Source organism: Macrosteles quadrilineatus, unplaced genomic scaffold (assembly GCF_028750875.1).
Source record: "Macrosteles quadrilineatus isolate MER2022 unplaced genomic scaffold, UCM_ALF_1.0 Scaffold_2__2_contigs__length_208266976, whole genome shotgun sequence".
Classification (NCBI taxonomy): Eukaryota; Metazoa; Arthropoda; class Insecta; order Hemiptera; family Cicadellidae; genus Macrosteles; species Macrosteles quadrilineatus.
In genome coordinates this window covers 17,779,302-17,794,310 of record NW_026542595.1, presented here as the reverse complement: position 1 = coordinate 17,794,310, position 15,009 = coordinate 17,779,302, and the positions used below count along the sequence as shown (strand labels likewise).

The 15,009-nt window shown below is 31.8% G+C and overlaps 1 protein-coding gene across 1 annotated transcript in view; it reads right to left on the bottom strand.

Annotated features, from left to right (window-relative positions):
• The window catches only part of LOC128985972 (AP-2 complex subunit sigma), a 60,696-nt gene that overhangs the window by 28,593 nt on the left and 17,094 nt on the right, over nt 1-15,009 (bottom strand). The window contains exons 2-3 of the mRNA XM_054405996.1: nt 8,315-8,464; nt 5,255-5,428 (exon numbers count right to left, since the gene is read on the bottom strand). Of these exons, the coding sequence (XP_054261971.1) occupies nt 5,255-5,428; nt 8,315-8,464 (324 nt within the window). The remainder of the gene's footprint in view (nt 1-5,254; nt 5,429-8,314; nt 8,465-15,009) is intronic.

Below are 15,009 nucleotides of genomic sequence, written 5' to 3'. Positions count from 1 at the left end.
AGCGCGATAACTCGAGCAAAAATGATCCGATTTTGATTAAATTTGGTACAAACATGTAAACCTACGTTTATTCGAACGAGTTCGCGATCCAGCATAATCGGACCATGGGAACGGGGGATTATGGGGGGTTTTATGGGGTAAAAATGGGTTTTTCCCATTTTTGAACCTAAAAACTAAAAATTTTGCGATTTCTTTCTAAAACGTTTTGTAGAGCTTAAAAAAATAAATAATTTAGTATATTGAAGCGCTGTTGTATGCCTAACGGTCACGGAGAAAATTCAAAAATAGTGTAATTAAAAATTCCCATGTTATTCTTATGGAGAAAATGAAAATTGTTGTAGTTTACTTGTTTATGAGTATATATTGATAAAATTTGGCAAATGTATTTATTTCATCCTATACTATTGATGTATGGTCAAAAAACACTTTTTACCTTTACCGTAGCAGCAAACCTAAGCACTTGTTAAATCTAATGTTATTTAAATAGGGAATAATATGTCTTATTTATGGAAACATTTTAGTAAAAATGTAATCAGACAAGTTGAAATTCGCTTAGTCTGCAGGTTTGCTGCGGCGGGGGTATTTTTTATGTTGTAGTTAGATTTTGGTTTGGCTAGACTTTTGCATGGGTTGTTCAAAGTATTCTCATTTTCTACCTACATTTCTGTCTGAAGGATATTGAAACGGTTATCACATATGACACCTAAATCTTCTGTGTTAGACCTAAGGGTTCTTGAAAACCTTGTATTATTTGTTACGGTTTGGAAAGACGGGTAGCAATTCATGCATTTTGTATCGTCTCTCTTCAATTCACTTAACTGCTTAGTTAGTTCTCTATTGTCCGTTTGCAACATGTCTATAACCAACTGCTGGTTCTGACATTCTAACTTGTATTTTTTAAGCTCCTGTAATATTATTTGAGTTAGAAAGTCTTTTGATTGTGAGATGTCACCATCTGCCTGAACTTAGGAACATTGGATATCCTCTGCCAGACTATCATGAAGGGTGACTTTACCATTATCAGGTGGACATTGTTGAATGTTCAAGTCTGGATGTATGTTTACACCTACAATTTGTGTCTGGTCTTGTATACCTGGTGCTGGTCCATGAACTCCTGTAGAGGAATGTGTCGCCTTAGAAGGTGTTTTACTAGGTTTTGTTTTCTGGTCAGGTGTGTTAGGCTGTGAGTGGAAACTTTTATTTATACTTTTCCTACTTAAATTTAAACTTCCCTCAATTTCCTTCATTGCTTTAGTAAAAACCCCACTTTTTGATTTTGAGCTACTACCATGTTTGTGTTTGTTTTCTAGATAAGAACAAACATCAACTTCCTTTACTAGTGCAGTCTCCTGAGTTCCATAGAAAGTCACATTATATTTTACTATTTTGCTTGTGGTGTCAATAGAATCAATAATTGCTGGCCAATAAGGATGGCCTTTGACCTTGGCAAAAATCCGTTCTTCAACTTTATATTTACTCTTATTTTCGTTTTCCATTGGTAGGATTTAAAAATGCTGGTTACATATAAATTGGTCAAAATAACGTAGCCTATAGTATTATGTAAATAGACAAAAAAATATTTATTATTGATTACAGGGCACCTTTGATGTATTTCTTGGTGATTATATGTTAATGACAATAAACTAGTCTAACTGGAAGTTCCAGCTTTGTTGTTCACTAGAATCTTGCCAACTACAGTATCTTATACTGTCTATCTATACAATTTAAATAATATACAGTATGGCACACAACTCTTGATTAATTTATTATTGTATTTTCAACGCATACAGATGCTTGTGGAAATAAAGGATATTTTACTCTGCAACAATGAGGTTATCCGAACTATCCTTGTTAAGAACAGTTGTCCTAATTACTATTGTATATCATTGGTTAGGTAATCAGTAGTAACCACAGAATATTTTAGAACATCTAGGATTCTGATGATTAGCAGTTAAGTTGGTAAATAAACCAACTGATAAGAGATAACAATTTAAGGTAGGTACCAGTTTGTCCTTGGCCAAGGCCAGGCTAGTCAGTTGTGTCAATTACTTATCTTGATTCCAGAATAATCTCCATTGACTGTAAAATTTAACTTTAGTTGTGATTAGTTTAAGTGCAGGTTGTATATTCTTCATATATTAACACCGTTTATGGAAAATGCAGGTAATATTTTCCTAGTGAAAATTCTCTTGTAGGTTATAAATAGAATACTGAGAATATTTATATATAAAGATTTAATAAAAACCGACACTTATTTAATAGTTTTATATATAAACACTGTATCATTCATTTACTAAACACTTTTACACTAAAAACTGCTTGATTTAATAAAAAATAACTGAAAAATGAGGACTGATAAAAACACCTGTATTACCTTTATAACCTCAAAAACCAAGCCAATTTTTAGACAAGAGTGCTTTGAATTGGAGAAATGTGTTATGAACTGTCAAGACTTGTTCACTTCTGTTACTTAATCTCACCATAAAACACCAAAGTCCTTCGAAACTCTGATGATCAACATTTTAACGAGCTAGGACTTTGGTGGTCTCCAGCAACAGTTTTTAAGTTGTTTCCCAGCAAAGATGGTATAGGTTGAAAAGCAGAAGTTGAAAAAAGCAACCAGCTGCTATATCCGGCCTACAACAAATTTTGTGTTAATGTGTTTTGTTCTAAACTAACTGTTGAAGTGAGGACACTTCAAGGCCGGGAGTATGTTCAGTTCATTTACATAATATTTTTTCTTTAGCCTGTTTAAAACTAACTAGAACAGCTGATGATTTTTTAATAATTCATAATATTGTAAAAATAAACATCCATTCTGATTCTTCTTGTTACAATGACTTGATTAATTTTCTCTAATAATATTAAAATTAAACACAAACACTCCACAGTTATAGCCCTTTAAATTCTGAACAAAATGGTACTAATCCTGTTCCTTGTAAAAATTACGGTAAACAAATACAGTGCAAGCCCCCATTGATGTACAAATTTAAGGCTCAAAATTAAATGCAACTATTGTGATTTTTCCTATAAGATATGCTCCCTCTGTTTACCCATGATAAAGATTGTTGACAAGCTAATGGGAGAAAGTATGTGTCAGATTGCTGATACCGTTTATTTAAGATTTAAGGCAGAAATGGGTTTCGCGGTATGCATCATCTAATCATATGAAACATGTGTTAATAATGAACAAAGTAACAGCTTCAAATAACAGCTGATTGTTGTATTGTAATTTCATTGATTTTTCTTTGTTTACATGTTGTTGTTCACAATTTGAATTCGTGGTTAAAGTGTGCTCCTTATGTTATGTGTGCGTTTCTAAAGTTATGTGGTTAACCTGTACTAATAAATATTAGTGAATGGATGGTGTATGGATTTCATAACCATTATTTTCCTAGAGGCCGTTGTATTTAACCACAACAGGAATGATACTAGTCAATCCATATAGAAAATTTGGTAAGATTTAAAAAAAATTATATCGGCTTTAGAATAGTAGTGAACACATCATAATCTTCTCCTTTGATCGCGGTAACATCATTAATTTTCCCTGCGTTTACGGAGACATCATAATGTTCCCCCGTTTTTGCGGTAATATCTCGACGTTCCCTAGCGATCAACGAGACATCCTAATCGACTCCTGTGACCACCAATACCTTGACAATTTTCCTTGTTAAGACATCATCATTGAATGATACAGTCTAACCTTTATATAACGAACCTCGATATAACAAATTCCTTGACATAACGAATTTTTATAAATCCCCTAGAACCCTCCATAAGACACAATGTATATTTTACCTCTACATAACGAACAAACCATAAAAACGACCTTGATTTAACAAATTTTTCATGATCCCGGCTAAAATAAGACACCTCAATATAACGAATTTATCATTGTCAGAACCTCTACATAGCGAATTTAACCTCTACTTAACAAACTGTCTGCGTCTCTCCCTCGATACAACAAACCCCCCACCCCCATTATTGTTTTTTTTTTAATTGTTTTAAAATATTGTTTATTTTCGTCAAATGAAATGGAAGGGTGACGTCAACGCTTGCGCTAACATTCGTCTGCTCTATTTTAACACATCACTGTCTGCTGTCGTAGCTGCATGCGCGCTATAATACAACTAAGAACTGATTTCATTCACTAAGGACTGATGACGACATAATGTTTAGTAAGCTGTGATTGGGTGATAAGTAACTATGGTGACTTGTACAATTTTTGGATGAAGAGAAACCTAAGAAAGAAAAATAATAGAAGAACAAAGCAAAGAGAAAGAATAGCAACATCGTTATCTTAACATTCCTTTTACAAGTGTTTTTATTAATCTTTAAGTTGGCTATGATTATACACTTTTATAACGACTTATCAAATATTTTTATTATTTTCAATATGATTTGTTTAAACTAAGGCAACACCAATGCTATAGTTGATGATTATTACAGTATTAACATTGCTCTGTTGTGATTTAAAGCTCTGTAGTCTACCGGCCTATCATGCAGTAGCTTACTTAACACCCTACTGTTTTGTTTAGTTCATTACGTGGTTTGTTGCTATACAATACAGTGTTTAGCTAGGTTTTAGGTGAATTAGAGCAAGCTGTGATTTTAAACTTACAGTACCTTGTACCAAGGTCAATGGCTAGAAATTTCATGATTGCGCAATATTAAAAATCCCTCCCCTTTAGTAGGCCTGCCCCGGATAATCGAGGGCTTCTACTTTACAATGTAAACACTGTACTGTAAAGTATTGTCGCCTAGGCTACTTTAATTATGTTTTAAGGTCAAATCCCGACCTATATTGACTGATGCTGGTTCTGAACCTCGACTTAGCAAAATTCCTGCAAACCTAACCTCAATATAACAAACCTTGTTTTAACGAAATCCTTGATATAACGATTCAGTTCGGTCCCTTCAGATTCGTTATACCGAGGTTGGACTGTACAATCGCGACAAAATTATGAGCATTTTTGCGTTAAGTCATCATATAGTGGCGACGAACAAATTTCCATTATATATAAATAACCAAAATTATGTTGAAATTGTTTACAGAATGTATGTAAATAACAATGTTTTATGTTTACTCAAACACTTTATATATCGTCAATGGCAATATGTATCCCAGTGGTGCAAGTGTTGTCCCCCCCTCTGGGCACCCCTAAGTAGGCTATCAGAAAAAACTTCGCAACTTTTTTCAGTTATTGGGGGTTAACATGTACATGCATAATCTATATTTTTAACTATAACTCACCTTGTAAAAATTGAACACAAGATCCAGTTCACATACATTGTGGAAATATTCATTTAGAACTTCTACAAAGTTGTGGATAGCTTCCAGGTAACATAAGTTGTTGTCGTTAACATCCACACAGATACAGAAGTACAGTCCTGCATATCTTCTATAAACTATCTTGAAGTTTCGAAACTGGAATGAATTAAAGTAGCTAATACTTTTAATGATTATTTCATTAATATTACAAAGGAATCTTTAACGAGCAATAGTTATGGTTCTGCCAATGAAAATTGTAGTCAAAGAGATAGGAATAATATAAAAAATTCTTTCCATTTAACGCCAGTTGATGAAAAAGAAATACTAACCATTATTCAAAATCGAAAAAACAAACATGCTAGTGGTTATGATGAAGTGCCTATTAAAGTGATTAAACATGTTGATAAAGCTATTGTTAAGGTCTTAGTTCACTTAATAAACTCATCTTTTGTGTCAGGTATATTTCCATCAAAACTTAAAATTGCAAAAGTTATTCCTATACACAAAAGAGATTGTCCAAAAAATCCGTCAAATTACAGGCCACCGTCAATTCTACCCACAATTTCAAAAATTTACGAAAAATCTGTCTATACTAGATTAATGTACTTTCTCGAAAGTAACTGCTTAATTAATGGCAACCAACATGGATTTAGGGCTGGAAAGTCGACCAAAACAGCAACTGTTCAATTTATTGAGTCCATTATTGATGCCATTGATAGGGGTGAAAAATGTATTGGACTATTTATGGACCTACAAAAGGCATTTGATAGAGTCTGTCATGGTACGAGTACCATGGTTAAAATTTTGACACAGTTTGGTATTAAAGGCAAAGCACTTGATTGGTTCAGATCATATCTAACCGATAGGCAACAGTTTGTTGAAATAGCTTCTACAACTGGCGGAAAACAAACAAAAATAAATTAAAAAACACAGTGCATAAAATTTGGAGTCCCACAGGGGTCAATATTAGGCCCATTATTATTCATTATATACATAAATGGAATTAATGATATATTGGTTAATCAGAATGCCAACAAAGTAGTTCTGTATGCTGATGATTCAAATTTGAAAGTTTCAGGACCAACCGATGAACATATTAAAAGATCTGCAGAAGAAGAGTTAAAGAACATAGTTTCATTTTTGACAAATCTAAACTTACAGATAAATTTTAATAAAACAAACTTTATAAATTTTAATACAAATAAGAACCAAAATGGGTTTTCAACAGAAATAAAATTAAATTACAACATTATTTCAGAAGTAACGGATGCAAAATTTTTGGGTTTAATTGTGGATTGCAATTTAAACTGGAATAAACATATTAACAAAGTTAAAGGCAAAATTAATTCAGGAATTTATGTCCTTAGAAGATTATCTAAATTTTGTGATTTAGCCACTTTAAAAGTAATATATTTTAGCTTGGTTCACTCACATTTGGCATACAACATTTGTGTATACGGAGCAACAACTCACAAAAACTTAAACAAGATATTGAAACTCCAAAAGAAATGTATAAGAATCATGCTAGGTTTGAAGTACAAGGCTCATGTAAAGGATAGGTTTAGGGAACTGGGAATTTTGTCGGTGTTTGATTTATATATATATATGAATGTGTTATGTATGTGAAGCAAAACATGACTAATACTAGTTTTCTTGGCCATAATCATACTTATAACACTAGACACAAAAATGATTTGAAATTAGAAACACATAGATTAGAATTAAAAAAAAAGACCACATATAAGGGTGCCAAATTCTTTAATAGATTGCCCGAAAGTTTGAAAAGTGAGACTAACATTAAGAAATTCAATAAAAATTTAAAGGCATTCATGATTGAGAACACTTGTTATTCAATTAATGAGTTTTTTAAATAAAATAAGTTAAATGGCGTTGTTGGTAAAATTTGTTGGTAAAAAGAGGTGTTCTGTATTATACTTGTAAATAGATTAATTTTAATTTTAATGTACCTATTTTTATTTCTTAGAAATAAGATCTGACACCATTCATTGTACATAAATTGTACATATTATGAATAAAGACATATTTGATTTGATTTGATTTGATTAAAAAAGTGAGAGTTAGGAAATAAATACCATGTAATTTATGTTAAATAAATATCCAATCAGTCTAGCATGTAAATGAAACAAGGTAAAAAGTCACGATAGCCAATAAAATTATGTCTTAGTATATTGTGTACTTGGGGAATTTGTTATATCAACCTGAGTAAAGAGTGACCATGATTACAAGTCACAACGATGTCCATATAATTCAGTCATTGCTTCTTAAATAAAATAGAAAATTTTACTAACTTTTACTAATTTTTGTATTACAAATAGAATTTGCAGGAAACTACTTTGCACTCAATTACATAAATTACTTTAAAACTCTAGGGTTTTTTTAAACATTCCAAATCAAATTTATATAGGAGATAACATTTTTTATTAAATGTTTCAGAGCTTTGACAGAACTTTCAAATTGCCTAATAAGTCTAAAAAGTATTCAAAGCTATGAGAATTAAATGTGTATAGAATCAGAGAATGTGAGTTAATAGAATCAGAGCCATGAGACCCTGTGGAAAAAATATTGAATACTGAGACTTAAAATGTAAATTAATGTAAGCTTAAGCGCCCTTTGTAACCCCCTTTGTATTTTTAGCCATTAAAAACACTGCACATTTTTATTTACTGAGTATCAGCATTCAAAAGAGACTGTTGAAACTACAACATTTTACCCTCTTAAAAGTACTACAAATGTTACTATTGATTCATAAGGATAGGCCTAATCCTAAATATTTTGAATAGGCACCGCAAACAATTCTATAACTTAAAATCTTATTTTAAATTACCTCCGAGCACTGGGGAATTTGGTGAAGATAAAGATAAACACGATTTAAAATTAATTTCTTTATCATTTGTCAGACCTGTGCAATTAAACTTTGGTGCAAGATTTGCTTATAGTACATCTTTGTACATTGTCTTTTTTATCAGTATTTTTGGCTGTTGGAAAACTTCAAATACTTTAGAGTTCCAATGGCTCACTTACCTCAACAAAATTGGTGTGTTTAGCATCACGTACAGTTACAACAGCATGGACCTCTTCAATCAACTTTTGCTTTTCATCATCATCAAAATTCATATACCACTTAGCTAGTCTTGTCTTACCAGCTCTGTTCTGGATTAAAATAAATCGAATCTGAAAAGTTAAACATAAAAATGAAGTACCTACTTAAGCACAGTATCAATCTAGAATTGTATAAAACACATAGGCCTAGATTAATCTATACTTAGGCCTATATTATATTGAAATTTATATTATGAAATTTGGTTATGAGGGACAGTTAAATTTAAATTGTGTGCCGATCTTAGTGCTCACTAATCAAATTTTATAGACTACTTAGCAGTTACCTGGCGCTGGACTATTATTTTGAATGGTAATGTGTTGTTTACGATAAATAATAAAAAATGTATACCGAAAACAAATTTTTTATATCCTATTTATTTTACATTAATGCCAGTGAATAAACAATGTTGTAGCAAATTTCCCTAAAGGGAAGTAGGTATTACCGTAGGTCTCATGGTAATAGGCCCAGGACCTATTTTCTTTTTCATTTTGATGTCTTCAGCGGTCAAAAACACCATCCGTTCAAAATTTTATATCCAGTAAACCTTGGATAGTTCGCCACTCGATAGTTCAACACTCCTTGTAGTTCGGCACGGGCTGAACTATTTTGTTAACACGTAGAGTGCGGCCGTTCCCAATCGGGTACGGCGCTTGGCCCCCGTACGGTGCGTCCGTACCCCATCGAGAACGCTTGGTAATGCCTTTTGTACATCTTCGTTTTTGCTCTAGCGTCGGCCGAAAGCGGACCTATACCACGTTAGCGTGTAGTATGTGACTTGCATTTTGTTGTGGTGTAGGTTGGTAGTAAATTTCCCCATAAAATCCTCGTCTGGCAATCTCAAAAGTCTTCTTTTTGTCCTGTCTTTTTCCCTCCATTTGGCAATACAATTCCAAAGGGACCGGCTACGTTCCAAGCAGTGCTGCTATCTGTGGGTGTTTAGTGAACTACATCGACTCTCGTTGTAAAGCAGGACATCCCCTCACGTTATTTGCTATTCGTCAGACCAAAATTGGAAAGCCAATCACACGCGGCAATCAGGTTTACTCGACGCTGAGGGCTGCGCCGCACTGGGGATACGCCCGCTATTTGACGTGCCGCAGCGAACGTGTTAAGTGATATTTAATGGTTACTATTGTGATATAAGCTGTCTTAAACATTAATTTGCATTTATTGTTGACTTGAGACTAATGAACAGTGAAATTGTTAAGCTTTTTAGTATTTAATAAATTTGAGTCATAATAGTTAAATAAATCATCTGTCAAACTACATCATAATGGTGATAGAATGACGCTTATTTGATGTTCCCAACTCCAACAGTAAGGGAATAAAAGGCAAATTAGGATTTAAAAAAAATAATGGTAGTTGTTATGAAAAAATTTATATTACTAATTGATAAAGATATGCATTGTTAAAACAAAGGTCATTTTTGAAAACCTCACAACATTTACAATAAGAATAAGAAATAAACATTTGGGATATTGAATGATATTCTACTTAAAATTTTTAACAAAAATAAATATCCTTATTTCTATGTTGCAGAGTTCCGCTGAAGGTATAAAATATTATCAAAAACTTCCACAACAAATAAGCTTTAAAATTAAGTATAACTAGTGTACCTGTTGCTCGAATTTGAGCAATTGCGAAGCATTACAGGGTTTTTTTTAAAACGAATAATGGTCATAATTTCCGATGACTTTATAAAAGTCGACTCAAAGATTATGGAAATACTCACGATGTACACAACAGTTAGATATAACCAAAATTTTTTGTAAATATCTTATCCTTTTTTAAAAGCTGATCTTGTTTTTTAGAGTTTTCTACAAATGTTCCCCACTCATAGCCGCATTAGGTTCACTATAATAACGATTATAAATGAAGGAAAAAAACATTATTTGTATTTCTTCTAATTCAGTTTTATTTTTAGTAGGCCTATATCAAATTGTCCAGGATTTCTCGCTTTTTTCCATTGTAATAATTACACCAACCCAAGTATCGTCTACAGATGCAATACGCCAAAGAACATCATCTACGTGCAACACGCCTACGTACAATCTCCAAGAAGTGGTCAAAAAGGGCAGAAACCAACCCATACAATAGATATAAGTTAACTTCATAAGAAATAATTTTAAGAGTTACTGTGATATTAGGATTTTCCACTGATTTGGATTGCACATTATAACATTACAACATTACAACATCATATTGCAAAACATGACACGATGCAGAAGAAAATCGATTTTAAAATCAGAAAAAACCTTTGCAAATACTTCATTTTGACAAATTCAGTAAATCACAATTTAAATATTAACAGCTGTTTCATTAAAAAGTAGTGTAAAATTATACATCTTACTTCTATACTATTATATAAAAATCTAATGGTGTCTGTCTGTATGTGTATTACTAATAGGTGCAAAAACTACTGAACTAACTGGGCTTAAATTTTACAAAAATATAGTTACCATCCCAAGGACCATTATAGGACTATTCACATTTCGATACTGACCGTAGGCTTTGCCCCTTTGGTTTTAAAAGTTCTTAGGTGAACATTTTAAAAGTAAATATTGATTGGTCTCCATGGTTGTGATGAGAACACTAACAATGTTTGTTTACATTTGCTTTGACATTTAAATATAAACAAGAACTGCTAAACTGCATATTTCACAATTTCAGACAGCTGATACAAAGAAATAATATTTTCCATAAATATGAGGTAGGTTTATTTTGATCTAACATTTTATCATGGATTATTTATTCTAAAACTATGTCAATGATTATAGAAAAAAAAGATTTTATAACCGTTGCTGTGTCAACTCCGGCTCTGCTTTGGATTTTTTAAAGCGTCTTAAGTTAATAATCTTAAGTGAAAATAATGTTATTGATATGTTTTCATGGAAACAGTATGAAAATTACAATGTATAGATTTTTTGTATGCATTAGGAGGCTACTTTAAATAAATTCAAACTGTTTCACATGTGTTAGATTAACTATAATTTGCACATCACATTGTTTTTTATATGTATATTTAGGTAAATTAAGTTATTGTGTTTTGCTAAACCTATGCTTAAATTAAACTAAAGAATACCATCAATAACTAAATTGTCTTTGATTTTTGTTTTCTAAAATCTGTTGTATATGTGCGGTAATACAAAATACTCTTTATTTTATCTTAACATAGCTTTCAGTTCAAATTTTACTTTATTTGATAAATTTATTGTTTGTGTTTTGCCACACCACTGATTAAATTAAACCAAGGAAAATATCATAAAACTAAGCAGTACACAGTGTTCTTTTGTTTCTACAATCAATTAAATATCTGTTACTATGTTTTCCTAATGGTAAATGTGAAAATGTAAAGGCAATGGACGATGGAACTGTTTAAAAGAACTTGTTTGTATACTAAGTTGTTTGTTGATATTTTTGTATAGTAGAATCAGAGATCAATGAAACATATTCTGTATTTGCTATTACATTTTTGTCCTTGATGCTTTGATAATCATATTAGTTTTGTCTGCTGTCTTTAATGCTAAATTATTTGTTTGGAATTTTTTATAGTACCTATGATAGTTTCTTTAATATTTCAAAAGACTGTATTGATAAGGCACAGCAATATTTCTAAAGTTTATAACAGCTGACTTAGTTTTGCTAATGATTTATTGTGAGTGAAAAAACTGAAGATGAAAGGATTTGTGATTTAATATAAAGAAGAGTTTAATATAAAGATATTTAAATTTAATAATTAGTATTTTTGCAACTTCAAAATTTAAATTTAAAATGTCAATAATAAATTAAAAGATGTGTGATTAAGGGAGATGAAGGTAAATCTGGTAAATCCTGTTCAAGTTTTACTCGAAGATTTGGTCAGTTTTTCTCATATCAGCCTCCAAAAGATTTAAAATTAATCAAAACCAAAATGGTGGTATCCACTACTTACCAGATTTAAAAGTCATAACTTAAACGTTTCTATTAAGGCTATAAAAGTTGAATTTTGTTTCTAAAAGCGTTGGCGGATCTGTAACTATTATATGCAAGAGATAATGATTAAAATGTTTCTATTTTGTATCCTCTTCCCGTTGCAAAGCACGGGTACAACGCTAGTATGGTTATATCAATCAATCAATCAAAACATCCTTTATTCATTATGTACAAAATATACATGAATAGTGTCAATTCCTAAGAATACCAACATAAAAATAATATAAATAAATAAGCCGTACAACACTCATCGGAAAAAGTCATTGAGCTTATAGCAACACTTGTTACATAAAAACTTAAATAAACTTTTTTTAAATGACCTGAGGGAAGATGCAGACTTAATGCAATCAGGCAGGTTGTTATAAAATTTAATACCAGAGTAGTGGGGCGAAAGTTCAAAGGTAGAAGATTTGTGTTTGGGATATGTAAGGCAGTCTTTGTGTCTTGTGTCATAATTGTGGTTGTCTGAGCTAACAGAAAATTTAGAGATGTTTTGTTTCATAAAAATTAATAAATTATAGATGTAAAGGCTAGGAAAAGTAAGAATGTTATTGATTTTAAATATATCTTCACATGAATCTCTAGTTTTGAGAGAATAAATAATTCTAATGATTCGTTTTTGCAATTTAAAAACCTTTTTCTTTTTGTCAGAATTGCCCGAAAAAATGATTCCATAATTAAGAATAGGATAAACATACCCATAGTACACCATCATAAGAGTGGAGACATCTACTGCTCTAGATAAAATATGAATTGAAAAATATGCTTTGTTTAACTTTTTTATAACTTCTGCAACGTGAGTTTTCCAGGTTAATTTATTGTCTAAAGTTAGTCCTAAAAATTTGGTACATTAAAAAAAAAACAGCATGGTATAGTGGTGTTATCATATTGGAAATTTTGATTGTGGTATTTTTTTTTTAAGTTGATTAAAAGTGACTTAGAGTGATTCAATAATAGCCCATTAGCTTGAAACCAAATTTCTACCTTATAGAATTCTTGTTTTATCAGTTGTGGAAACCTTGATTTGTCAGGATGGGTAAATATTGCAGAAGCGTTGTCAGCAAACATTACTAATTTGGAATCTAAGGCCATAGGCAAGTCATTTATATAAATCAAAAAGAGCAAGGGTCCAAGAATAGACCCTTGCGGAACACCTTCTGTGATGAATTCATAGCCCCAGTGACTGCAGCCTTATACACTGTTTTCTATGTGATAAAAAAGAAACCAACAATTTAATAGTCCTGCCCGATATACTATAAAACTGCAACTTACGGATCAGGATATCATGATTTACACAATCAAAAGCTCTTGACAGGTCACAGAAGAGGCCAGCTACATTCTGCGAACTGTCAAGAGCATCCGCTACCTCGGATACAAAGCTAAATATGGCATCTACAGTACTTTTACCTTTCATGAATCCATACTGATTTATATTAAAAAGTTGACAATTGTTAAAGTAATCATATAACCTATTATAAACTACCTTTTCAAAAATTTTGGAAAATGCCGGCAGTAATGAAATTGGCCTATAATTAGCTAAATCTTTTGGATCTCCCTTTTTTTAAATTGGTATTACGTTTGACAGCTTTAATAAATCAGGGAACACAACAGTATAAAGAGAAGTGTTAATTAAATGAGCAAGAGGTGTTGAGATGAAAGGTGAGCATTGTTTTAAGATAAAAGGTGATATTTCGTCCCATCCTGAAGATTTAGAAGGTTTTAAATCATTAATTATTTGCTGAACTTCTTGAGGATCTGTCATTTTGAATGATATTAACATGGATTCAGGATGGATTCCTTGTTCTAAAAATTTGATTGACTTATCAGCATTGGAACTTATGTTTAAAAGCTTACAAGTCTCTATAAAGAATTTAATTGACACAATTTAACTGATCCTTAATATTTATAAATTGAGACAAAAAAGGAAATCTGTTCTTGTTACTAGCATCAGTATTTGTTTCTTTTTTCACAATCTGCCAGGCAGTTTTAGTCTTATTTGAAGATGTTTTAATTTTATTTCTGTGGTATGAAATTTTAGCTAATTTTATACATTTACTTAGAACTTTGTTATAATGTAAACAAATCTGCTGAGGGGACTTTAAAGGCCTCTGGGGCAGAGCCCCAAGGGAATTTACCTTGTTTCTCTTTTGATGGCTCATCTACAGACCAAGACCTTTCTTTAGAGACCCCTACCAAGTTTCTACGCCCAGCCGTTCTCTGAAATTAGCTGTGACAAAATCCCGTTCTTCCCCCATAAGAATAAAATGGGATGGGAATTTAAAGGCCACTGGGGCAGAGCCCCAAGGGAATTTACCACGTTTCTCTTTTGATGGCTCATCTACAGACCAAGCCCTTTCTTTAGACACCTCTACTGAGTTTCTACGCCTAGCCGTTCTCTCGAATTAGCTGTCACAAAGAAAAACAGTTTCAAATTAATATTATATAGATAACCTTTCACCGCATAGTAAAATTCATGTGTCATTGTGAAAAAACTGTTGAAGACCAATTCTAATGTTCATGAAAATATTGTTTAAATGTATTTGAATTTGGAACATAAGGTATTATTTCATATCTATATATAAAGCCAAAAGTACCCATGAACTTTTCAAAAAACTACAAGTCACACCCCCATAAACCATATACT